The 22,469-nt window shown below is 58.4% G+C and overlaps 3 protein-coding genes across 6 annotated transcripts; 2 read left to right on the top strand and 1 right to left on the bottom strand.

The window, feature by feature from the left end:
• Positions 1–235: 235 nt before the first annotated feature.
• TNPO2 (transportin 2) lies at positions 236–11,901 on the top strand. Of its 3 annotated transcripts, none has more exons than XM_079916575.1 (25): positions 236–309; positions 1,601–1,712; positions 2,372–2,447; positions 2,530–2,679; positions 3,402–3,508; positions 3,597–3,730; positions 3,823–3,904; positions 3,981–4,103; positions 4,210–4,328; positions 5,261–5,321; positions 5,422–5,587; positions 5,788–5,940; positions 7,244–7,469; positions 7,673–7,844; positions 8,326–8,412; positions 8,491–8,598; positions 8,696–8,854; positions 9,381–9,468; positions 9,654–9,752; positions 10,328–10,423; positions 10,786–10,861; positions 11,154–11,253; positions 11,333–11,407; positions 11,524–11,651; positions 11,735–11,901. In XM_079916575.1, exons 2-24 carry the CDS (start codon positions 1,614–1,616, stop codon positions 11,629–11,631), a joined length of 2,664 nt encoding a protein of 887 aa, XP_079772701.1. In that variant the 5' UTR covers positions 236–309; positions 1,601–1,613; the 3' UTR covers positions 11,632–11,651; positions 11,735–11,901. The 3 variants fall into 3 exon arrangements, with proteins under 3 accessions (XP_079772701.1, XP_079772700.1, XP_079772699.1); XM_079916574.1 differs by having other exon boundaries at positions 10,756–10,861; XM_079916573.1 differs by lacking the exon at positions 236–309 and having other exon boundaries at positions 1,078–1,712; positions 10,756–10,861.
• A 3,423-nt stretch (positions 11,902–15,324) lies between these two features.
• On the top strand, positions 15,325–20,684 carry FBXW9 (F-box and WD repeat domain containing 9). Of its 2 annotated transcripts, XM_079916577.1 has the most exons (10): positions 15,325–15,813; positions 16,974–17,113; positions 17,192–17,320; positions 18,488–18,600; positions 18,686–18,777; positions 19,681–19,829; positions 19,918–20,031; positions 20,162–20,251; positions 20,339–20,404; positions 20,478–20,684. In XM_079916577.1, the coding sequence occupies exons 1-10, from the start codon at positions 15,405–15,407 to the stop codon at positions 20,550–20,552; spliced, it is 1,377 nt and encodes a 458-aa protein (XP_079772703.1). In that variant the 5' UTR covers positions 15,325–15,404; the 3' UTR covers positions 20,553–20,684. The 2 variants fall into 2 exon arrangements, with proteins under 2 accessions (XP_079772703.1, XP_079772702.1); XM_079916576.1 differs by having other exon boundaries at positions 20,339–20,683.
• Positions 20,685–21,535: 851 nt separating this feature from the next.
• GNG14 (G protein subunit gamma 14) lies at positions 21,536–21,840 on the bottom strand (the record flags this gene model as incomplete). The annotated part of the gene is made up of 2 exons (XM_079917484.1): positions 21,536–21,661; positions 21,748–21,840. The coding sequence occupies 2 exons, from the start codon at positions 21,838–21,840 to the stop codon at positions 21,536–21,538; spliced, it is 219 nt and encodes a 72-aa protein (XP_079773610.1).
• Positions 21,841–22,469: the final 629 nt, after the last annotated feature.

The following is a 22,469-nucleotide window of genomic DNA, read 5'->3' as shown; positions in this document are numbered from 1 at the left end:
CTGAGAAAACGAGATGGTGGGAGGACCGGCCGGCCAGAGAGGCCTAGAGAGCCTTCATCTCTTCGGTCACGTGACCCAGCCTCTGCTGGGCCTAGGTCTCCCGGTGCCAGGCCACGTGCGACGGCTGTTTCTCCTGATTGGTTCTTCTAGGCCAGTTTGAACGGCGTACGGAAGCCTCCGCAGTTCATATACGGCCGCGTTTTTTTTTCTTTTTTTTTTTTTTTTGCTCCCTGTCTTTGGCTCCCTCCTTCCTCGCGAGTCTCAGGAGAAGCCGCGGCTTAAGGCCCCGCTGCTGCTGCCCGAGGCCGGGTAAGTGAGCCTCACCCGGACCCTAACCGGCTGGGCCCCGGCTTGCGTCGACCCCCGCAGGGCTTCAGGCCTGCGCGGCGCGCGGCCCGGGCGTCGGGGCCGCGCCTGACCGAGAAAGGCCGAGAACCCGGTTGGGCCCGATTGAGGAGGCAGCGAGAATGGGCCGGGGCGGGGGAGGGGGGAACCGAGCCGGGCTTAGGGGGTGGGGCCTCGGAACCGGGCCAGGTCCCGGTGCCGCGAGAATCGGGCCAGTGGGACGTCTGGGGTCGGGCTGGAGGGGCTCTGATTGGGGGAATCGTATGGGGACTGCTTAGGGACTGATTGGGGGACGTCGCGAGGATCGGGTGTGTGTAGGGGGCTGTTTCGGTGGGGCATGGTTGGGTCTGGTTGGGGGAGGCCGCACTGAAAAGTTGGGGGGGTGCTTGTTGGACCCTGATAGGGAAAGGGCTTCAGACTTCGGCCTGGAGGGCTTTTCTGGGTCTGACTGCGAGGCGTCGCTGGGATCAGTTGGAGGAAATGCCCTGGGGAGTGTTCGGCCAGGTCTAATTGGGGGTAGCCGCAGGGATCGGACGAAGAGGGTTTTCGGTTCGAGGTGGTGGGAGGCTTGGTCGAACTTGATTGGGGGAAGCAGCAGTGACCCGTTAGCAGGAGTTAATGCTGACTGGGGCGGGGGGTTGGAGCGCTGTGTGGGGAGGCTTTGCCAGACCTGACTGAGGAAGCGACAGGGACCCGTCCAGGGGCCTTCTGTCGCCGGATAGGTGGGCTTGGTTGACTCTCCTGCGGAGAGGCATCAGGGACCTGTCTGGAGACTGCTTTGGGTCTGATTAAGGGGAATCGCTGGACTGCGTGCCGGCACGGGAGAGACCACGGGGGCTGGGGCACTATCGTGTTCTGGGGCAGGGTCCCTGGATGGGGAGGTGGCTGGGCCCTCGCCTAGCAGCTTCGAGGGAAGTGGAAGTCTTAGGGCCCGGAGCCGAGGGCGGCGGTATGGGCCGCGGTGGGCTGAAGGCCCAGTGTTGGGTGGGATGAGGATCCGCCGGGTCCCGTCGCCACCTCGCATGGCCCGCTTCCACATACCCGCGCCCGCGCTCCCGAGCCCGCGACTGCGCGGCCGTGGATGGCGCAGCTGGCGGGGACCCCGCACTTGGGCGGGCGTGGATCGGCGGCCTCCGTCTGTCCGCCGAGGACGCTCCCGCCCTGCTACCGCCGCCACCACCTCTGTGGGGGCTCAGCCCGGGACTCACACGGAGCCCCTGGGATCCAGCGCTGATCCTGGCCCCTACCCCCGCAGTTCACCTTGCACCATGGACTGGCAGCCAGACGAGCAGGGCCTGCAGCAGGTCCTGCAGCTGCTCAAAGACTCGCAGTCGCCCAACACAGCCACGCAGCGCATTGTGCAGGATGTATCCTTCCTTCCTTCCGGGTCTGGGGGGACGGGGCAGACATCTGCAGCTCCTGAAGGCCAGAGAGGAAGGGGTCTACTCCCTAATTCTTAGACTCTTTCTGCTGTGGCAGGAGCAGGCCTTGGCAGAGAATTAAGGATTAGGATTACTGGGTCCCATTCCCAGAGGAAATGTGGCCCGGCAGGAGAAGGGGGCACTTTTAGCTGGTGCTTGGCTTTAGTTGAGTTTCATGGGTAAAATTTCCTTTTTTCAATTGGTCATTTAAAATGCTATAAGTTAAACTTTTAAATTATTTAAACCATTAGCAAGTTTCACTTGAAAGTGTGAGTTCCCTTCTTTTTTTTAAAAAAAAAAAACATGCCACATTGGATTGCTAGTGAGTGGAGCTGCCAACATCAGAGAGAGCTGAGTTTGCTAACCCTCTCCTGCTCTGGCCAGATCTTCAGGAGTGGTGGGAAGCTCAGACATGCTCCCCCACCCGCTGTATGAATCTCATGTGCCTGAAATGCTGTGTTATTCTGGGCATGGGGGTTGACAGGTGGGGTTCCAGGAGCTGGTTGCCTCGTCCCCATAGTCAGAAGTAGTATCAGCTATATGGCAGTAAGGGGGCTCTGCCTGGGGAAGACCTCTGTCTCCCAAGACCCTTAACAACCTAGCAGAAACTCAAACAACTGAACCAGTTTCCCGACTTCAACAACTACCTGATATTCGTCCTGACCAGACTCAAGTCGGAAGGTATGCCCTTGGTGTCCCTCCACACAAGCCTGACCCCACTTTCTCCCTTGTGGTTCCCTAAGCCTCAGCCCTCTTCCCCCAGATGAGCCAACTCGCTCTCTCAGTGGCCTCATCCTCAAGAACAACGTGAAGGCACACTACCAGAGCTTTCCACCACCTGTGGCCGACTTCATCAAACAGGAATGTCTCAACAACATCGGCGATGCCTCCTCGCTCATCCGGGCCACCATAGGTAAGAGGGTGCAGCGGGAGTCAGCCTGTGATGATGCCCTGAGCTGTCACTCTTGGCCAAGAAACTTCTCAGTGTGTTAAGGATATTGATTCACAGAATGTTCCAGCACCGTGGATGGTAGTGTAGTACTGTTATTACTGCCATTTTACAGATGAGAAAACTGAGACACATAGATGTTAAGGGATTTGCCTGGCAAGTAGCAGAGCTCAGAAGTGACTAGGTCAGGTCCATGCTCTGAACCACTCCCTCCTGAAACAGCTGTTCTCATTTCTGAGAACAGAACCTAGATGGCTTCTCCCTCACCTCCTCAGGTCTTTGCTCAGATGTCAAGGTGTCACCTAGTAAGGCCTTCTCTAGCCACCCAATTAAAAATTGCTACCCTCATCCTCAGCACTTGCTAGCCATCTTCTCTGCTTTACTTCCTCCCTTATATCTTGGCATCTAGCCACCGAGGTCTTTTGCTGATTTATCTTTACCTCACAGCCTCCCTCACTAGATAGTCAGGTCCTAAGGGCAGGGATTTTGTGTTTAGTTATGTGCTGCATCCCAGGGCCTGAAACAGGGCTGGCTCACGGTAAGACTCAGAGGATCTCAAAGAGTGTGTAGGGTTACAGGGGGTAGCGCACAGAAAGTGTGCTGGAGTGAGTGCGCAGCAAGGAGGGCTGGGGCGCCAGGCAGGCCCGCACCCAGCCTGAGGCAGCGTCCTTTCCTGGCCGCCCCAGGCATTCTCATCACCACCATCGCTTCCAAGGGCGAGCTGCAGATGTGGCCCGAGCTGCTGCCCCAGCTGTGCAACCTACTCAACTCGGAGGATTACAACACTTGTGAGGTAGGGGATGAGCCATGGCCTGCCTGCCTAAGCGGGAGCTGGGGCCAGACCGGGACCCACACCCATGTGCCTGCTCCCCTCCACTCAGGGAGCCTTCGGAGCCCTGCAGAAGATCTGCGAAGACTCATCCGAACTTCTGGACAGCGATGCCCTCAACAGGCCCCTCAACATCATGATTCCCAAGTTCCTACAGTTCTTCAAGCACTGCAGCCCCAAGATCCGGTGGGTGCGGCTCCCCAGGGGTCTGCAGGGGGCCTGGAGCAGGTGGGATGGGTGGGGTCAGGAGTGACCCATGTGCGCCTGCCCCCTGCCAGGTCCCATGCCATCGCCTGTGTGAATCAGTTTATCATGGACCGGGCCCAGGCACTGATGGACAACATCGACACCTTCATCGAGGTGGGCCACTGGGCTGGGGAGGGGAGCAGGGGGAGGGCCGAGGGCCCAGCCACAGCTGACCCTGGCTTCCCTGCAGCATCTGTTCGCCCTGGCCGTGGATGATGACCCTGAGGTGCGGAAGAACGTGTGCCGTGCACTGGTGATGCTGCTGGAAGTGCGGATCGACAGGCTCATCCCCCACATGCACAGCATCATCCAGGTATGCCTGGCCAGGGCCAGCCCGCGTGTGCGCTGAGGGGTGGGAGGCAGGTGGGGAGCCACCCCTAGCCGGGCCAAGCCTTAGCCTTTCTCCCATCCCACCCCAGTACATGCTGCAGAGGACCCAGGACCATGATGAGAACGTGGCCCTTGAGGCCTGCGAGTTCTGGCTGACACTGGCCGAGCAGCCCATCTGCAAGGAAGTCCTGGCCTCCCACCTGGTCCAGTGAGTGCTGCTTCTGCCCTCTGTCCCACCCCAGCCTCCACCTCTTGCCATGCCTATGCCTTTCCTTCTGGTCAGCTCCTGCGCTAGCCTCAGTCCACATCTTGTATCTTGGTTTACTTTTATTCCTGTGCACGTTTATTTTGCAAACGGTAAGTATGTAGCTTTAATGACTTAAAAATTAGGTTAAGTTATAGGTGGAAAAAAGTGAAGACTCAACAGAGGCTTTAGGCATAGCTGGATCCAGGTGCTCAAAGGATGTGAAAGGCGCCTGTCTGGTCTCAGATCTACTTCCTCTATGCTGGCTTTGTTCTCAGGCACAGCCTTCCCTCGTCGTAGTACTGTGGCCTTCTGCAGCCTTCCAGCTCAGGAGCCTCAGAGTAAAGAAATTCTCTCTCAACCAGTATCTCCGCAAAAGTCCTAGGGCTGATCCTCCTGGACCAACTTGGATTACTTTTCTATCCCCGAGTCAGTGAGGGCTCTAACCAAAATCTCCGATCCCGACGTGCATGGGCTCCAGCTGAGGGGGCAGGCTGCCCTGCCTGTTTGGTCCCCTAACCAGGCCCCATCCTAGGGAAGTGCCTGGTGACAGGGCCACATGTCCCTGCTTTATGGTGTGCTAGGGGTCAGGCACTATTCCAAGCTTCTCAGTGTATTCAGGGGTCGGGAATTCACTGAGTGGCCAGGGGTCTGGGTCCAGAACCTTCCTGTGGAGCTAGGAGTAGTGTCAGCTCTGACCCAGTCACAGTGGCTGAGACTCGGCTGAGATAGTACCCACTAAGGGAAATGAGTGGATGTAGCATAACCAGGATCAGCATGTGCAGTCGGCCCCTTGGCTCCCTGACCTCCTCCCCTCCCCGCTTCTTCCCTCTCCCCCAGGCTGTAAGCCCCCTCTGGGGCCCCTGCATCCTGATTAACAGCCTCTCTTCCAACAGGTTGATCCCTATCCTGGTAAACGGGATGAAGTACTCAGAAATCGACATCATCCTGCTCAAGGTTAGTTAGGGCTGACCACCAGGCACAGGCAGGAGGATGAAGGCTGGGGCACTGGGGATGGGGGCCTCTGTGGTGCTTAGCCATCTGCCTGGCTCCACAGGGGGATGTGGAGGAGGATGAGGCCGTCCCTGACAGCGAGCAGGATATCAAGCCACGCTTCCACAAGTCACGCACGGTGACGCTGCCCCATGAGGCTGAGCGGCCTGATGGCTCTGAGGATGCAGAGGATGATGATGACGATGATGCTTTGTCCGACTGGAATCTGAGTAAGTGGCCGGGCCTGGGGTGAGAAGGGGGAAGTAGGGGGCAGCAAGCCCTGGGCTCCCCTCTTAGGAGGGAATCAGAAGCCTATATGGAGCAGATCATGAAGATTCTAATCATGATCTCTGATCCTGGGGGGCACAGAGAGGAGGGCTGGTGGCCTGCCTGATGTGCCTCCCTGAGCCCGCCACCCCTCCCACCCCAGGGAAGTGCTCGGCGGCTGCACTGGACGTCCTGGCTAACGTCTTCCGGGAGGAACTGCTGCCCCACCTACTCCCCCTGCTCAAGGGCCTCCTCTTCCACCCCGAGTGGGTGGTCAAGGAGTCGGGCATCCTGGTGCTGGGCGCCATTGCTGAGGGTAAGTGACCTGCCAGCCTGGCTGCGCCTGACCTCTGATCCCCACACTGGTGCGAGACTGGGGCTGGCCCAGGCAGGCTTGTGGGGGGCGACGCCATCCCCAGGTTCTCTCCAGAGGCCTGCTCACCCCACTCCAAACAGCTCTGGGATTTGAATCTTCCCTTCAGCCCGTGGGCCTGAAAGGGACCCCCGAAAGCAAGCTCTTTCCTTAATTCTCATGGACAGGCCATAAGCATAATAACAGCAACAATAATAACAGGCACTTCTGCAGTGCTTGCCCCACAGCAGGCAGCCCTGTCCTGCGGGCTGACTACCACCTGAGGAGGTGGGTTTCTTAGATGGGGGAACTAAGGTGCAGAGAGAATCAACGGCACTTCCCTCGTCACCCAGAGTGAAGCTGGGCCTCAAACCTGCTCTGGCTGCGAGGCTGGCCTGCCAGAATCAGAAGTGTGCAGTGGTGTTTCCTTAAACTTCACACGGTGTGCTTGTGCTGTACTGACACGGTTTCCAGGTTCCCCTCGTCCCGATGGATGGGGTGTACAGCGTGAACTACCAGAGGGCTTTGCAGAACTGTTACAGGCAGCACACACGACCCCCTCAGCATCCAGGCCTGCTAGAACAAGCAGAGAGGGCAGCAGGAGCCCTCACCCTGGAGAGCTTTTCAAAGTTGTCTAAGGAAATGTTTCCTCATATAATAAGTAATGGGCCTTATGTTAACAGGACACATAACACGTTCCACAATGCACATATGTATTTTAATAGACTATGTGAAGTGCTCTGCATATATAATGGGAAAAGATCTCAAGGAACTGACCCTAAACTGGTAAAAATAGATCTCATGGCTTGGGATTATCAGAGGGTGTGCTATTTATTACCCGTGTTCTGTAATGAAAAGAGAGACACAGTTAAGGGTTTTTAAAAAGAGAAGATGTAAAGTAGAAAAAGAAAAATCACAAACATCCAAGAAAGGTTTCAAAGGAAAGGTCCTTTCTGTCCACCTGCGTTGTTACTGCCCATAAAGCCCAAGTCAGTGTGCAGCTTGGCCATCTATGAATGAACTAGTGACCAGATAAAAACATCACAAGCCCTGGAATGGGGTGGAGCTGATGGAGAGGAAAGTCTTGCTCTGATGCCGTTTCCCATCCCCATCCTGCCTTTCACTGGCTCTGTGACTCTGAGCCAGTTATTTAACTTCCAAGCCTCAGTTTCCCCATCTGTCAGGTGCGGCTGATCCTCTCCCCAGGAGGGTGGATGTGACCCGGCCCAGTTGGGCTCAGCCTTGCCTCTGTGCCGGCTCCTTGCAGGCTGCATGCAGGGCATGGTGCCCTACCTGCCAGAGCTGATCCCGCACCTCATCCAGTGCTTATCAGACAAGAAGGCCCTGGTCCGCTCCATCGCCTGCTGGACCCTGAGCCGCTATGCCCACTGGGTGGTCAGCCAGCCCCCTGACATGCACCTCAAGCCTCTGATGACAGAGCTGCTCAAGCGCATCCTGGATGGCAACAAGAGGGTACAGGAGGCAGCCTGCAGGTGAACCTCGACCCCTGGCCCCACAGCCCTCACCTCACCTGGCCCCACTGGCTGCTCTCTGGGAAGTGATGATACTCATGACCCCTGACATTGTACTGATTTCTCACGTATTCGTACTGGCTGATCCCGAGTGCACCCTCCCTGACCCGACTCAGAGCCTAGCCCTGCCTGTGGCTGCCTGCTAAACCCCTTCCCCCTTCCAGTGCCTTCGCCACCCTGGAGGAGGAGGCCTGCACGGAGCTGGTCCCTTACCTCAGCTATATCCTGGACACCCTCGTTTTTGCCTTTGGCAAGTACCAGCACAAGAACCTGCTCATCCTCTACGATGCCATCGGCACCCTGGCCGACTCTGTGGGCCACCACCTCAACCAGCCGGTGAGACCCCACAGCGGCTCCCTCCTCCCGATCCCTGTGCCCCTTGGCATCCGGTGACCTGGCGGCGACCCGTGTCGCACGCCAGGGACGTGGCCATGACCTCGACAGGCAGACATACAGACCCGGCCCCAGCCCTCGCCCTGTTCCCAGTCTAGTGGGGGAGACAGACAGTTATGAGACAGCGTGGTAAGTGCTGTGCCGGGGGAGCTCAGGGGCCTGCAGGAAGCAGGAAGCGCTGACTCAGGCTCCAAGGGGCAGGAGGGGGGGTGGGGGTGGGGCTCGGGATGGGTGAGAAGGGAGTAAATTAGAAGGGCCTGGAAGTCTGGCTGGATGGCGAGGCCTCGCAGGGCCCCATGAACCAAAGCGAGGAGCCTAGACCTCATTGCTCAGATGACGGGCACCTCTGAGTCACAGGGAACCCTGCTGGTTCCCAGGCCACCACCCACACCCAGGGAGCCCCAACTTCCTGCTCCCCTTCCAGGAATACATCCAGAAGCTGATGCCTCCGCTGATCCAGAAGTGGAACGAGCTCAAGGATGAAGACAAGGACCTCTTCCCTCTGCTGGAGGTGGGTGAGCTCCAGGCCCTCTCCCGAGGCCCCGTCCCACCCACCTGAGCTCACCTCTCCTGCCCTCCTCCTTGCCAGTGCCTGTCATCAGTGGCCACTGCCCTGCAGAGTGGCTTCCTGCCCTACTGTGAGCCCGTCTACCAGCGCTGTGTTACCCTGGTGCAGAAGACGCTGGCCCAGGCCATGGTGAGCATCCCTCCAGCACCACCCCATCACCCGCTCCTCTGCTGCTGCCCCAGCCTGGGCCCACTCCCCTCACCTGCCTGCCCCCTTCTGTGCCCAGATGTACACCCAGCACCCTGAGCAGTACGAGGCCCCTGACAAGGACTTCATGATCGTGGCGCTGGACCTGCTCAGCGGCCTGGCTGAGGGCCTGGGCGGGCACGTGGAGCAGCTGGTAGCCCGCAGCAACATCATGACACTGCTCTTTCAGTGCATGCAGGTGGGTGGGCCCCTCGCGGGCCTCTAAGTGGACAATGGTGACACCTTTGTGGGCTGCCTTTGTGGGCTGCCTTGGGTGGACTCAGGGCCTTGGTTATGCCCTGAGGACATCAGGGAGAAAGGACCCATTAAAAAAAAAAGCTTGTAATTATTTTTAAAAGTGATTCAAATAAAACATGTAAAATCTCATTGAAAAACCTAACAATGTAGAAAATTAAAAAGTAGAAAATAGGAAATGTGAAAGCACAAGCCCCTCCAATATGACGCCCCCATCCCCCAGCGTACTGAGGATGGCAGCAGTTCCAAGTGCTCTCTTCTGTAGTGGTACCGAGCTGGGCATTCTCGTTCACATGCCCCGAGTCCCAGATGTACAGATGGGGCCTGTAGCCTTGGCACTGGGAAGTGGCAGGGTCAGGTCATGCTCCAGGAACTGTTCCCTTAGCTGCCCTGCTCTGAGGGGTTAGTTGGGATCCCGGCTGGTTGGGGGAAGGGGAGCCCGGCCACCCTGACCCTGCTCCAACCCCCAGGACTCGATGCCTGAGGTCCGGCAGAGCTCCTTCGCCCTCCTGGGAGACCTCACCAAAGCCTGCTTCATCCATGTCAAGCCCTGTATCGGTACGACCCCCATTTCGTCCTTACCCCATGACCCCAGCCCTGGCCTCAAGTGATGGAGAGATGACCTGGGAGGACTGTGACCGCACTGGGATGTATTCGTACTGTCTGACGGGGCCTGCTTCGCAAGTGTCAGAAGCTTACCCTGGCTGGCCCTCCTGCTCAGCACCCTTCTTTCTCCCTGCCAGCTGAGTTCATGCCCATCCTGGGCACCAACCTGAACCCCGAGTTCATCTCTGTCTGCAACAATGCCACCTGGGCCATTGGCGAGATCTGCATGCAGATGGGTAAGTGCCCCACAGCTGGGCAGGCCCTGTCCCTCCCCATTGGCTTGTTCCCAGCCTGGGGCCAGGAGTCTGGCTCTAACTGACAGGTTCCCTCTAGAGGGCCCTGGTGCTCCTTGAGGAAGGCTCCGATTGGCCAGGGACAAGGGGACACCTCTGAGCATTTTCATCCGAGATGGGGACACATGGCTGAAAGGCCATCTGTAATTGGCTTTTCCAAAGAGGCACAGGACAGGAGGCCTGTACTTATTGGACTACTTGTCACCTCCCTCCCCTCCAAGCAATTGGCTGAAAGGCCCCCTGGGATTGGCTGGGAGACTGTCACTGCTTCTCTGCTCTCTGCCTAACCCCACAGGGAGGCTGGGCGGTGTGGTCTCACCCTGGTGTCCAGCAGTGACGCCAGGGAAGCTTCCGGTGTTGGGAGGGTGTAGGTCTGTCTCTGGTTGGCCATGGCGCCTGGGCAGCAGATAGCCAGAGAAGGTTGCTTGCTTCCTCACTGGTTGGCCAGTGTCTGGATACAACTCGGGTCAGTGTGGGTGGCGTGGGCTGTGTGGGGCTCTGACTGGCCTGTCCCCCAGGGGCAGAGATGCAGCCCTACGTGCAGATGGTCCTCAACAACCTGGTGGAGATCATTAACCGGCCCAACACGCCCAAGACGTTGCTGGAAAACACAGGTGGGCCCCAGGCCTGGGCCCTTGCCGCCCCCTTGCCCGCCTCCTGGAGGTGGGGTATCCTGGCTGGGAGGGTAGCTGACAAGAGGCCTTGGGAAAGAACCAGGGAGGGTGACTGGAAGGACCTGGAATGGGGCTATGGGAGGAGGCCTAAGAAAGATGTTGGCCTCGGGGGAGACCTGGGAGAGACCCAAGTGGGGGGGGAGGAGACCCTGACCGGGCCAAGCTTGGGGGCCCAGGGAGCTGGCAGGAGCTATTCTCTTGGGGCCCGTGGGGCGGGGCTGGTGCCTCGTGCTAGAGGCCCTGCCACGTACCGGGGCCGCTCGGGGTTGCAGGTCGCCTGACGAGTCCCTCTGCCATTCCAGCCATCACCATCGGCCGCCTGGGCTACGTGTGCCCACAGGAGGTGGCACCCATGCTGCAGCAGTTCATCCGGCCTTGGTGTGTGCCCACCTGTGTGGGGCCTGCCGTACGGTGGGCTGGGCGGTGGGGGGAGGGTGGGACAGGCCCGACCCAGTCCCTCGCCTGTGCCCACCCAGCCCTACCCTGCCCACCCGTGGATGCCCGACCCAGCCCCACCGAGCCCTGATCTCCTGCTTCCCCCACGCCTCACAGATACATGTCCCATCCCAGCCCCACCACCCACTGGCCCACCGCTCCCTGCTGTCCCCCACAGATGTCCATCCTGCCCCAGGCCCACTGGCTGATTCCCCACTGCTTACCTTCCCCACAGGTGCACATCCCTCAGGAACATCAGGGACAATGAGGAGAAGGACTCGGCCTTCCGAGGCATCTGCATGATGATAGGCGTCAACCCCGGGGGTGTTGTGCAGGTTGGGGCAGCTGGGCTCTGAGGGAAGTTGCTGGGGCTGGGCTTGGACGGCCCCTCACGTGGGATCCGTCACGTTTCAGGACTTTATTTTCTTCTGCGACGCTGTAGCCTCCTGGGTGAGCCCGAAGGATGACCTTCGGGACATGTTTTATAAGGTAGGGCTCCCGCTTGGCCCTGATCTAGTCTCGGAAGGCGGCAGGGTGGGGAGAGACCGAGTTCATCTTCATCTTGCTCCGCTCCGGGGCGCCCCTCACCCCCTCCCTCGCTGCAGATTCTCCATGGCTTCAAAGACCAAGTTGGGGAAGAAAACTGGCAGCAGTTCTCAGAGCAGTTCCCGCCGCTGCTTAAGGAGAGGCTAGCTGCCTTCTACGGGGTCTAGATGAGTACTGCGACTGCCAGGTGAGGAGGCCGTGTGCAGAGAGGGCTGGCGCTGTTGTGGGAGCCAAAGGGGCGCAGACCCTGACCCTCTCCTCTCCTCACAGGTTTCTGTCTGCGTCGTCGTCAGAGGGGTTGCTGGGGAGCGCGCTGCGTCCAGAAGTCGCCGTGCCCTGGTCGAGGGGGGTTAGGGAGGAGTGAGTGGGACCCAAATCCAGACGCCCTCCCCGTCCATCTACCTGCCATACCCGGCCATAGGCCGGTCAGCGGGTGGGCAGGTGGGTGGGGCCTCCACGTTCATCCTATAAATGGGAGGGGGGTGGGACTTCTTGGCAGCAAGGGCCCCTTGCTCTAATTGGGGTCACCTCAGGCAGCCTACTTGGGCCAGCCACGTGTGGGAGGGAAGAATCAACACGGCCGACCAAATCCGGCTTAGGATGAGGCAAGGGAAAAGCAGGTGGGGAGGGGGGTCCTTGTAGAGACACGTACACTCACACGTACACACGTGGCTACACGCATGTGCGGGCGCTGCAGCCAGCCAGGCTGGGCCAGCCGCCCCACCATTTCCCCGACTGCATGGAGACAGTAGAATTAGTGAACCCCTGAGTTAACTCGTAAGGCCTTCCGTGTAACCTGCATCTAGAGTTTAAGAAGCTTCTGCTGTTTTGCCGGAATTGGCGGTGATTAGGGAGGGCTGGGTGGGTTGGGGACCTCCGCTGGGACCCTGGGGCGGGTGGGGGGGAAGAGGACGGCCACCTTGGGGCCGCCCAGTCAGCACGCACACGCTTTGGACCTGCTCCGCACACTTCTTGCCAGCTCTGTGGCAGCCTCAGCCAGTGTGTCTCCCTCCTTGTCCCGTCCCAGCCAGAAGAGTGGGGACCACCGAAGTGGCCGGGGCTGGCCAGAGGTCGCCTTTTTCTCCCTCCCCTGTGCTCCAGTGACTTTCGAAGATGCTGGGCTGGAACTTTTTCCCCCTGAGGAGAGTTGGGGGCAGCCAGAGCTGCTGACATCTACCCCTGTGTCTCTCCATAAGCAAGTCTGTTTCAAAGGCAGTCCGTTTCTCTGCTTCCGAGAGCCCTCTTCCAGGCCTGGGTTTTAACACAAGGGCCGAGGCTGAGGCATTTAATTGATGGTGATAGAAAACCAAGGCTTATGCTTTGCCAGCAAGAGGGAAACCAAAGGCTTGGAGGAAGGGAAGGGTGCTGTATTCCCTTACCCGACTCTGGCCCTGGGACTTCCTGATCATCACAGCTCCCAGTAGGCCCCAAGACCCCACCAGATTGGGGTAGCGATCCTAGGGAAACTTCTGGGATTGGTTGGGGATGCAGGCACAGTGGGAGAGGCTCCCCTAGAGAGAGGAGGTGTGGTTGCTTCCCAGTTGGCCTCAAAACTGAAACCAAGCCTTGAAGCCCCCTTAATGTTGTTTTCCTCTTCCCTTTCTACTTCTCTGGGGGCCTCTTTTTGCGGTTTTGGGGGTTTGACTGGATTCCTGCATTCTGGGTCCTGCTCCATGCATCCCTCTCGAGCACTGGATCACACCCTCATCACAGCCCTGTGTCTCCTATCAGACAGGGTCAGGCCCCACCTCTCTTCCAAGGGGCACTTGGTGCACATTCCATAAACTCAGCTGGTTCCCCCGCTGTGAAACTCCAGCAGGTCTCTGGAAGCCATTTGTAAAAAAAAGAAAAGAAAAAAAAATTAAATACCATTTAATTTTCTGGTAATTCCAGTTCTTTGGAGCATCCTCTGCTGGGTCTTGGGGTGTGTGGATTGGCTGTCTGATGGGATTGGTAACCCCTTCTCCATCCAGGATGGGGGGCCTCCAACCACCTTCAGGGAAGGGGAGCCTGGTTCTAGTTATCTTTTTCTTCTTTTCTTTTTTTTAATTAAGGAAACTATTTAATTTTTTAATTTATTTTTTTGTTGATTTTTGCACAACGAAGTTTCAGCTTCTCAACCTTTTCCCCTGCGCAGGGCTGCGGACCCTGACTGGCCTCGATCTGCAGTCCCTCTCGTTCCCACATCCCTCCTTCCCCCTCATCCTCTTCTTCCTGCGGGCTCCCAGGGTCTGTCCATTTGTTACCGTGCTGTGCTGGGGACTGGCGCCAAGGTGGCGTGAGATTCCACTTGTGTAGAACTTTGTTGAGTAAAGATCAGTTTCTTGTGAAACCCTTGGTCTCCATCTGGCCTCTTGTGTCCTGGGCTTTGGCAGTAGAGAAGAGATGTGGAGGGGGGCCTGGGAAGTTTTAGAAATAGGGATGCACAGGAATCAGGTCAGGAAATAATTGTGGGAGTGGGGAAGTAAGTAAGGTTAAAGATTAAATGTGGTAACGTAACACATGCAGTGCAGTCTTTGGGACATAATTACAGCTCACTAGAGCCTGAGCTCACTAAAGGGGACCCATTAGTGTTACAGCCCAGATTCAAGATCCCCATCTACTAAAGACTAAACTGAGTGGCAAGGAGCAAGACCTTGCAGCATTCTTATAATCTTTGACTTCACAACTCTGGATTGCTGGGCAGGTTAGACATTTTTGTAGAATGCTCAGCTCAGCGCCAAGCCTGTGGGACATAGGTAAATATGTGCAACAGTTAAAGGCAAATGAGAAACTGCTCATCTGGGGACGCACAGGCCTCAGGATAAAATCTTGTTGCAACCTCAGTACAGCCCAAGCATCACCTGCATCAAACTGGGAAAATCTTTTGAAATGCTGACACACAACCAACTTTCGTTTAACAAGTGTGTGCATTTTAGTGAGAGGAAAGCTAATCAGTGAAACAGCGATATGTCCCATAGAGAAAAATACAGCGGGGAGAGGAGAAAGAACGTTATGGAAAATGGTCACAGTCTTGACAGTAGGGTACTCTGGGACTTCCCTGGTGGCGCAGTGGATAAGAATCTGCCTGCCAATGACGGGGACACACATTCGAGCCCTGGTCCGGGAAGATCCCACATGCCGCGGAGCAACTAAGCCCGTGTGCCACAACTACTGGGCCTGGGCTGTAGAGCCTGTGAGCCGCAACTACTAAAACCCGCGCGCCTAGAGCCTGTGCTCTGCAACAAGAGAAACCACTGCAAGGAGAAGCCCGCGCACTGCAACGAAGAGTAACCCCCGCTTGCTGCAACTAGAGAAAGCCTGTGCGCAGCAATGAAAACCCAACACAGCCAAAAATAAATAAAATTAAATTAAAAAAGAAAAAAAGGGGAGGGAACAGCTAGTGCTGCTTAGAATTTGTGTGTTAACACTGCCTGGCTCAAAAGAGGCTGTCGGTAAATGAGATGCTGTTTCTATCAGTAGGATTTTGGGTAACTCAGAGTTAACTTTCACCGAGGTCTCTGCAGTGTAACTGCTTGTTTCTGGCTCCGGAAGAAAAGAACAGGAGTTCGAGTCACTAGCATGCCCGGACTGCGAACCAGGAAAAAGGGGTTTTCTATCTGTAAGGTCAGTGTCACCTGTGAGAAGTGCCTTCGACAGGGCCGTGTTTTTCAAACCAGAGTCCGCTGGCCCTCTGCATCAGCACCATCAGAGATGCTAGTTTAAAAAACGCAGGAACCAGGAATCTGCATTTTCCAGCTCGGGGCCGACGCGGCTGAAGAACGAGACCCTTCCAGTGAGCTGGCTTTCAGTCTGTGGCCAGTTTCCCCACGACCCGCTCGCTTCCGGTTGGCGCCCTAACGTCATCAGGCAGCGCCGGAAGTACCCTTGCGCTGCCTAGGAGACAGGACGCGGGCTCGGCTGCTGACAGGGCCGGGCCGGCCGCGCCCACCCGGTCGCCATGGAGCTGCCTCCAGGGCCGCGCGATGATCCCTGCGCCTGGGACGATGACTCGGAGCCGGAGCCGGAGCCTGACCCCGACGCACAGGCCGAGGCTTACGTGGCCCGCGTGCTCAGTCCTCCGAAATTCGGGCTGGCGCCCCCGCGCGCCCCTCCGCTGCCTGCGCCCGCTGTGTCCCTTGGCGCTCTGGAGCCGCGGGCCGCGTCCAAGGGCCCGGCGGTGGCGGTTCCGGGCCTGCTGAGCCTTCCTCCGGAGCTACTGCTCGAGATATGCGCCTACCTGGACGCGCGCCTCGTGCTCCACGTCCTGCCGCGCGTGTGCCACGCGCTGCGCGACCTCGTGCGTGACCATGTCACCTGGAGGCTACGCGCGCAGCGCCGCGTACGCGCGCCCTACCCAGTGGTGGAAGGTGCGCGCGCCCGGGGGCCAGGGTGGCCCGCCCAGGTCAAGCTTGAGGCGGGGGGAGGGTCCAGGGTGCTGTAAGTACAGTCACTGGAGCAGACTACCTGGCTGTCCTGGCTCAGCGGTGGCTGAGGTACTTACTGGTGGTACCAAAGCCCCTGACCTCTGGGTGGACTATGAGACAGATACTTGGGGTCCTGAGGCTGTGGAAATCTACTTGGGTAGCTGGGGTCCCTGAACTCGGAATCCAGCGATCCTCAGGCTTGGGGTTGACACAGGGACTTGAAGGCTTAGGCTGTCAGAATCTCCTTGGGGCTCAGAGTAAGCCCAAGAATCCCCAGGTTCTGGGTCTAGGTGCTAAGGCAGTAACTGGTGATGCCAAATCCCCTTACCTCTAGAGTCTTGGCCTAGGTGAGGGTGCGGCAGGACTCAGGTCCAGAGCCTGCAACCCTTGAACTTATTAAGCTAGGGTTTAGAGGTTGGGATCCCTGATATTAGCAATCACAGACCCTCGAGTCCAGGTTCTAACCTGGGATCTTAGGCAGGGGCTGGTGGTAATTTCTCCTGCCTCCAAGGTCTTTGGTCCCTAGAGGATAAGGCAGCTTGGTGATCTTGAATTGATGGGACTTTACTGAACAGCTTGATGAAACATAGATGTTTGGTTGGGTCAAGGGCTTGGATTCTGCATCTTGACAAAGATCCCAGGTTTGGGATGCTGGTTTGGGAAACACTTCCATGGGTCCGGTTCAGATGGCCGAGGCAGGAAGTGTTAGTTATGAAGTCCTAGCTCTTGTGCCCAGCCTGAGGGTTGGGAGGGCTGAGGTTGGACCTTAGCCAGGGGTGAGGCAGGGCCTTAACGTCCTGAGGCTGCTATCCCCCAAACTTGGGTTGGGGGATGAGGCCCGGGAAGGTGATCCTGAGGCTCCAGTTACCCAATTTCTGGAAACTGGGTAAGGAGCAATCCTAGACCTGCTTGGCAGGTGCGTGGGCTGGTGGTCCCAAAGCTAGAGCCTCGGCCTCCTTGGGTGGGGTAAGGGATCCAGGTGGGTTCTCTCCAAGTCTGGTTCAGGTTGTGCTCCCCGGAAGCCAGCGCAGTGAGCTTGGACAGCTGGTGTGGGTGGTGGCAGGGTTCCTGCCCACTGGGGACCCTGCTTTTGCGTCCCACAGAGGAGGACTTTGACTGGCCAGCAGCCTGCATTGAGCTGGAGCAGCACCTGTCGCGCTGGGCAGAGGATGGGCGCAGGACTGAGTACTTCTGCCTGGCCGATGGGCACTTTGCTTCCATTGACTCAGTGCTGCTGCTCCAGGTGAGACGGGGGTCGGTGGAAGGCCAGGCAGTGGTGGGCCAGGGTGACCCCAACAACATCACCTCGCTCCTCTCCCAGGGTGGGACACTCTGCCTGTCAGGCTCCCGAGATCGCAATGTCAACCTGTGGGACCTGCAACAGCTGGGGGTGGAGCCCAGCCGGGTTCTGGTCAAGGCCCTGGGCACCCAGAAGAACAGCACTCACAAGGTGAGGGGGTAGGAGGCCAGGCAGAGGTAGGAGGCGTGCGGCCTGGGTAGGGTACCGTGGCTAAGGGCACAGGTTTTGGCACCAGACCTCACAGATTTAAATCTTGCTCTGCTATTGTCAGTGTGACTTTAAGTGAGATGTATGACTTATCTGGGCCTTAGTTTCTGCTTCTGTCCAGAGGTCAATTAGGATGAGGACGAATGAAATGAATATGCATTAAGAGCGTTGCTCAGGCTCATATACAGTAGGTGCTTAGGAGGTGTCAGGTATACCTTGAGTGGCCCCAGGTAGGGCAGTTATGAGGCCACCCCTGGGGATCAGACAGCTCTGAGCCTGACTGTCATCTCATGAGAGGTGGTCATGGAGGGGCACCTCCACCAGCCATTGAGGTGGTCTAGGCTGGTGGCCAAGAGCTTGGTCTCGGAGCCAGGCTGCTGGGTTCAAATCCCCACTCTGCTACTTCCTGGCTGTGTGACCTTGGGTGAGGGACTCAACCTCTCTGTGCACCAGTTTCATAATCTGTGGAACGGGACACATCATAGTACTATCCTCAGAGGGTTTGGTGACGAATGAGTCAGTGGGGAGCTAGCTGCGTTCTGTGCATTTTAGCTCCTGACACAGGGACTTTTTTTTATGCTCATTTTCCCGATGAAGAAACTGAGGGATGGTACTTCATTCACCCAGGTCATGGAGTAGAGGCCCCATTCTTTTTTTTTTCCCCCATACCAAGCAGCTTGCGGGATATTAGTTCCCTGACCAGGGATTGAACCCGGGCCACAACAACGAAAGCCCAGAATCCTAAACACTAGGCCACCAGGGAACTCCCTGGAGGTCCCATTTCTGTGTGTGCCACGTGGCTTGTGGGATCTTGGTTCCCTGACCAGGGATAGAACCTGGGCCTTTGGCAGTGAGAGCTCGGAGTCCTAACCACTGGACTGCCAGGAAATTCCCATGGAGGCCCCATTCTTAGTCACACTGTCATGTGGCCTCAAACCACTGCTGCAGCTGAGGCTCTGCAGAACTTGATTTAGGAATATTATTAGGTTGGGGTGCGCATGTCCTGGGCTCTGAGGTCAGACCCACAGACCTAGGCTCTAATCTCTACTCAGTGCTGACTCACTCTGGGTTCCGTGAAATGGGGAAGATCATACTGGTCTGGTCCCACAGGGCTGGGTGTGGTCACTGGCGGCGCTGGACCACCGAGTGTGCTCTGGTTCCTGGGACAGCACCGTGAAGCTCTGGGACATGGCGGCTGATGGGCAGCAGTTTGGCGAGATAAAGTGTGAGGGGTCCTGGGCAGGGGGGCCTGGGTGGGCAGGGGTCTGTCTGGCCACAGCCCCAGCCCTGCGGTCTGTGTGTCCCCAGGGCCAAGGCAGCTGTGCTGTGCCTGTCCTACCGGCCTGATATCCTGGTGACTGGCACCTATGACAAGAAGGTGACCGTCTACGACCCCAGAGGTGGGCTGGGGACCCTGAAGCCTAGGTGGGAGAGCAGGGCTGCCTGGTGTCTCCAGAGTCATCCTGGGGAAGGAGACACTTGGGCCTCACAGTCTAACTGGGGTGACAGTCACATAACGAGAGGCTGACCACTCAGAGTGGCCTGTGTTGTGCTGGGGGCCACAAAGGTGACAGGTGGGGGTGGGTATTGGGGGCAGAGGAAGCCCCGCCTCCACGTGGGGTGGGGTCAAGTACTGGAGGGCTCCCAGAGGAGGGGCCTCTGAGCCTGAGTCCCGTAGGAGGCAGGACAGTCCTTGAGAATTCTGGCTCCCCCACCTCCTAGCTGAGTGACCCCAGTCAGGTTTGAACCTCAGTTTCCCCATTTGTCAAATCCAGATAATAATAACTCCAGCCGCCTAGGGCTAATGGGAGGAGATGACAATAAGAACTGTGGTAGATTAAATGTTTACATTAAAATGCCTAGAATGAACTTGGCCCAGCCCATAAGCCTTTTCCATTGTTTATTTATTTATTCATTCTTATTTTAATTGAAGGGCCCAGTGTAACTTTTCCAGCCAGAGCCAGAGCCGGGATGGGGTGGGGGCAAGTCTCAGGCTGACCTGCAGGAGGAGTGAAGCATTTTATGCTGGGACTTGGCTGAGGTCCATTCCGTACTGAGAGCAGATGGGACTGGAGGAAGGAGCGGGAATGGAGATGGGTTGGGGGGTGGTCTGGTGGTCCTGTGAGGCCTGGATCCAGCTGGGGTGGCAGAGGACCAACAGGGTTACCTGTGGGATGGGGGTTGGGGGAGCAGACAGAGTAGTATTTTGCCAGGAAGGATGGAGACCCAGGGTCCTGGGGCGGGCCAGGGGGCCTCCAAGGGGCTCTGATGTCCCCCTCCTCCCTGGCCCATCGCCCATGCAGTCGGCCCGGCCCTGCTGAAGAGCCGGCGGCTGCACTCAAGCGCGGTGCTGGCGCTGCTGGCGGACGACCGGCACATCATTTCAGGCAGCGAGGACCACACGCTGGTGGTGTTTGACCGCCGAGCCAACAGCGTCCTACAGCGGCTGCAGGTGGGTGCTCCCCAGGGGGCTGGAGGGACCAGGGCTGCGGCGGGGCCCGGACTGGCCTGAGCTGCTCCGTCCCATGTCCCTCCCACAGCTGGACTCCTACCTGCTCTGCATGTCCTACCAGGAGCCTCAGCTCTGGGCCGGCGATAACCAGGGTCTGCTGCATGTCTTCGCCAACCGGGATGGCTGCTTCCAGCTCGTCAGGGTCTGCCAAGGCTCTTGCCCGCGCATGATACGCCCTGGGCTGCCTCCCTACCTCTTAATCCCTGGGTGGCGGTGGGGGACTGGCCTTGGGAGAGCCACACCTGAGTGTCACCTGTCCCTCCCTTCCACAGTCCTTTGATGTGGGCCACAGGTCTCAGATCACAGGGATCAAACACTCCCTGGGGGCCTTGTACACCACGTCCACCGACAAGACCATCCGGGTGAGGCCCTGCGACAGTCCCCCCTCTCTACCCACCCTCACTTGCCAGGAGCACACCTCGTGACCTTTGCCCATTGCCCCTCACCAGGTGCACGTGCCCACAGACCCACCAAGGACCATCTGCACTCGAAGCCACCACAACGTGCTGAATGGGGTAAGGCCCTGTCCCATGCGCCCTGCCTGGCTGCTCAGAGCACCCCTGACTCCTCATGTCCCCGCCCTGGCAGATCTGCGCTGAGGGCAACCTGGTGGTGGCCGCCTCTGGGGGCCTGTCGCTGGAGGTCTGGAGGCTGCAGGCCTGAGCAGGCAGATGTGGATGTGGATCTGCCAGCTGGCAGGCTGGGCTGGGGCCTCCGTTCTCAGGGGGGACCTTCCCCCACGCTGGTGCTGCCTTTGCCCCGCCCCCACAGGACTAGGGCACAAGGAGTCCTGGCCATGGTGGGTGGGTGGGTGGGGTCCCTGGGCTGGGCCCCATGCCAGGGGAGGTGAGGTTTGTGTTTCGGCCAACCCAGGGGGCTGCTCCCCACCCTCGGGCCCTTGTTTTTGTTATGATTTGGATGCCTGCTCTCCCTGGAGAGCAAAGGAGAAATAAACCTGATGTACTGGTGCTCCGGCCTGGACTGTGAGCTTGGTGTCACCTGAGGGATCCGCCCGAGGCTGCTTGGCGCTGGGATGCCAGGGATGTGTGTGTGTCTGTGAGTTGGTGTATGAAAGCCTCAGCGACAGCCACTGCTGTGTGTGTGTGTGTGTGTGGGGGGGGGGGGTGCATTTCAGGGATCACGTGCGTCTGAGTGTCCCTGGGGAGGCCGGTCTGGCTGTGTGTGTTGTTATAGTATTCCTGTCTGTGTATGTCTGTGTGGAAGAGGGAGGCCCTTGAGAACGTGGCACCTGTACGATGGCACCTGTGTGTGTGTGTGTGTGTGTGCGCCATGTGGGCGTGTATGTGTGTGGCACGCGCTGGCATGTAGATTGGGACTCTAATCCCAGGTGTGTTTGTGCAGTGGGACAGGGGATCTGCTAATGCTACCCCATAGGCTGGAGGGTGGGTAGCAGGTAGGGGTGAGGGAGGGGCGTGCTTCTCTGTCCAGGGTCCAGGGTGTGTGTGGGCCCCTGTGGCCATGACCCTGGAGTGGGCGGGGAGGGAGGCTGGGCCAGTTGCACACCACACTGGTCCCTGCAAGCCCGAAGTCCCCCTTCGCCCCCCATCGCAACCTGGCCAAGCCATGCCCTAAGGAGCATTCACTTCATGTTTATTGAGGCCCTCTGGGTGGTCCAGGCTACAGGGTCATAGGATGGTGCAGGGCTTCTTCTCCTTGAAGGGGTTGGTGGCAGCTGGGATGCCCACGAGGAAAGGGTCACTCTCGGCCTGCTCCGTGCAGATCTGCAGCAGGTCAGCGGCCGCCTTGGATACCTGCAGGCCAGCCCGGTTAGCCAGACCTGGGCTGGGCTGTCCACCTGCCCCCTTGCTCAGATGCACCCGCCTTGCCCTGGCCTCACCTTTACACGGTTGATGCCCACCTCCATCTGCAGCTGCTCTACGGCCCAGCAGGCCTGCCCGATGTCGCTGCCAGTGGTCACCTTGCCGGGCATCTGGGGGAGTCGTGAGCAGAGCCACAGACAGCAGGCTGAACCCCAAACCCTGAGCTCCCACACATCCTCCTGTGTCCCCTGGGGACTGAGGGATGGGATTGGCTGCTCCCCAACCCCTGTCAGGACCACATACCTCAGCTGAGGACTCCGGCTGACTCCTGGCTGCTCAGTCCTCCTCCTGCAGCCCCGCTCTGGCTCCCGCCCCCACCACCCTGGCCTCTCCAACCCCCTCCTCTCCCTCTCCAACCCCTGCAGAGACTTTGAAGCCAGGACACTCATGGAGTGTAATGTCACCAGCGGCAGCAGTAGCTGCTGAGGCTGGGGGGGGGGGTCCCTGCTCCAAGAGGCCCAGTGGCTGCCCTGGTGTCATGTGTCACCTTGGCTGGGGGAGTGTAGGGGCCCTGGGCTCTCACTGACCTGTTTGATCCCCTGCTAACTGGCCCCTACAGACCTTCTTTGCCAGGCTCCGGCCCTACTCCGATGGGCGGAGGTGCAAAGTGTAACCTGGTTCAGGTGCAGCCCCGTCTCTCCTCTCTCCAACTGCACTCATGGCCCAGGGATCCACAGATGACTCAATCCACTCACTCATGCTGATGGCTTCCCCTGCCTCATCCCAGCCCCTTCCCTGA

This window comes from Stenella coeruleoalba (assembly GCF_951394435.1).
Source record: "Stenella coeruleoalba genome assembly, chromosome: 3".
In the NCBI taxonomy this organism is placed as follows: domain Eukaryota; kingdom Metazoa; phylum Chordata; class Mammalia; order Artiodactyla; family Delphinidae; genus Stenella; species Stenella coeruleoalba.
This window is presented reverse-complemented; position numbering and strand designations above follow the sequence as displayed.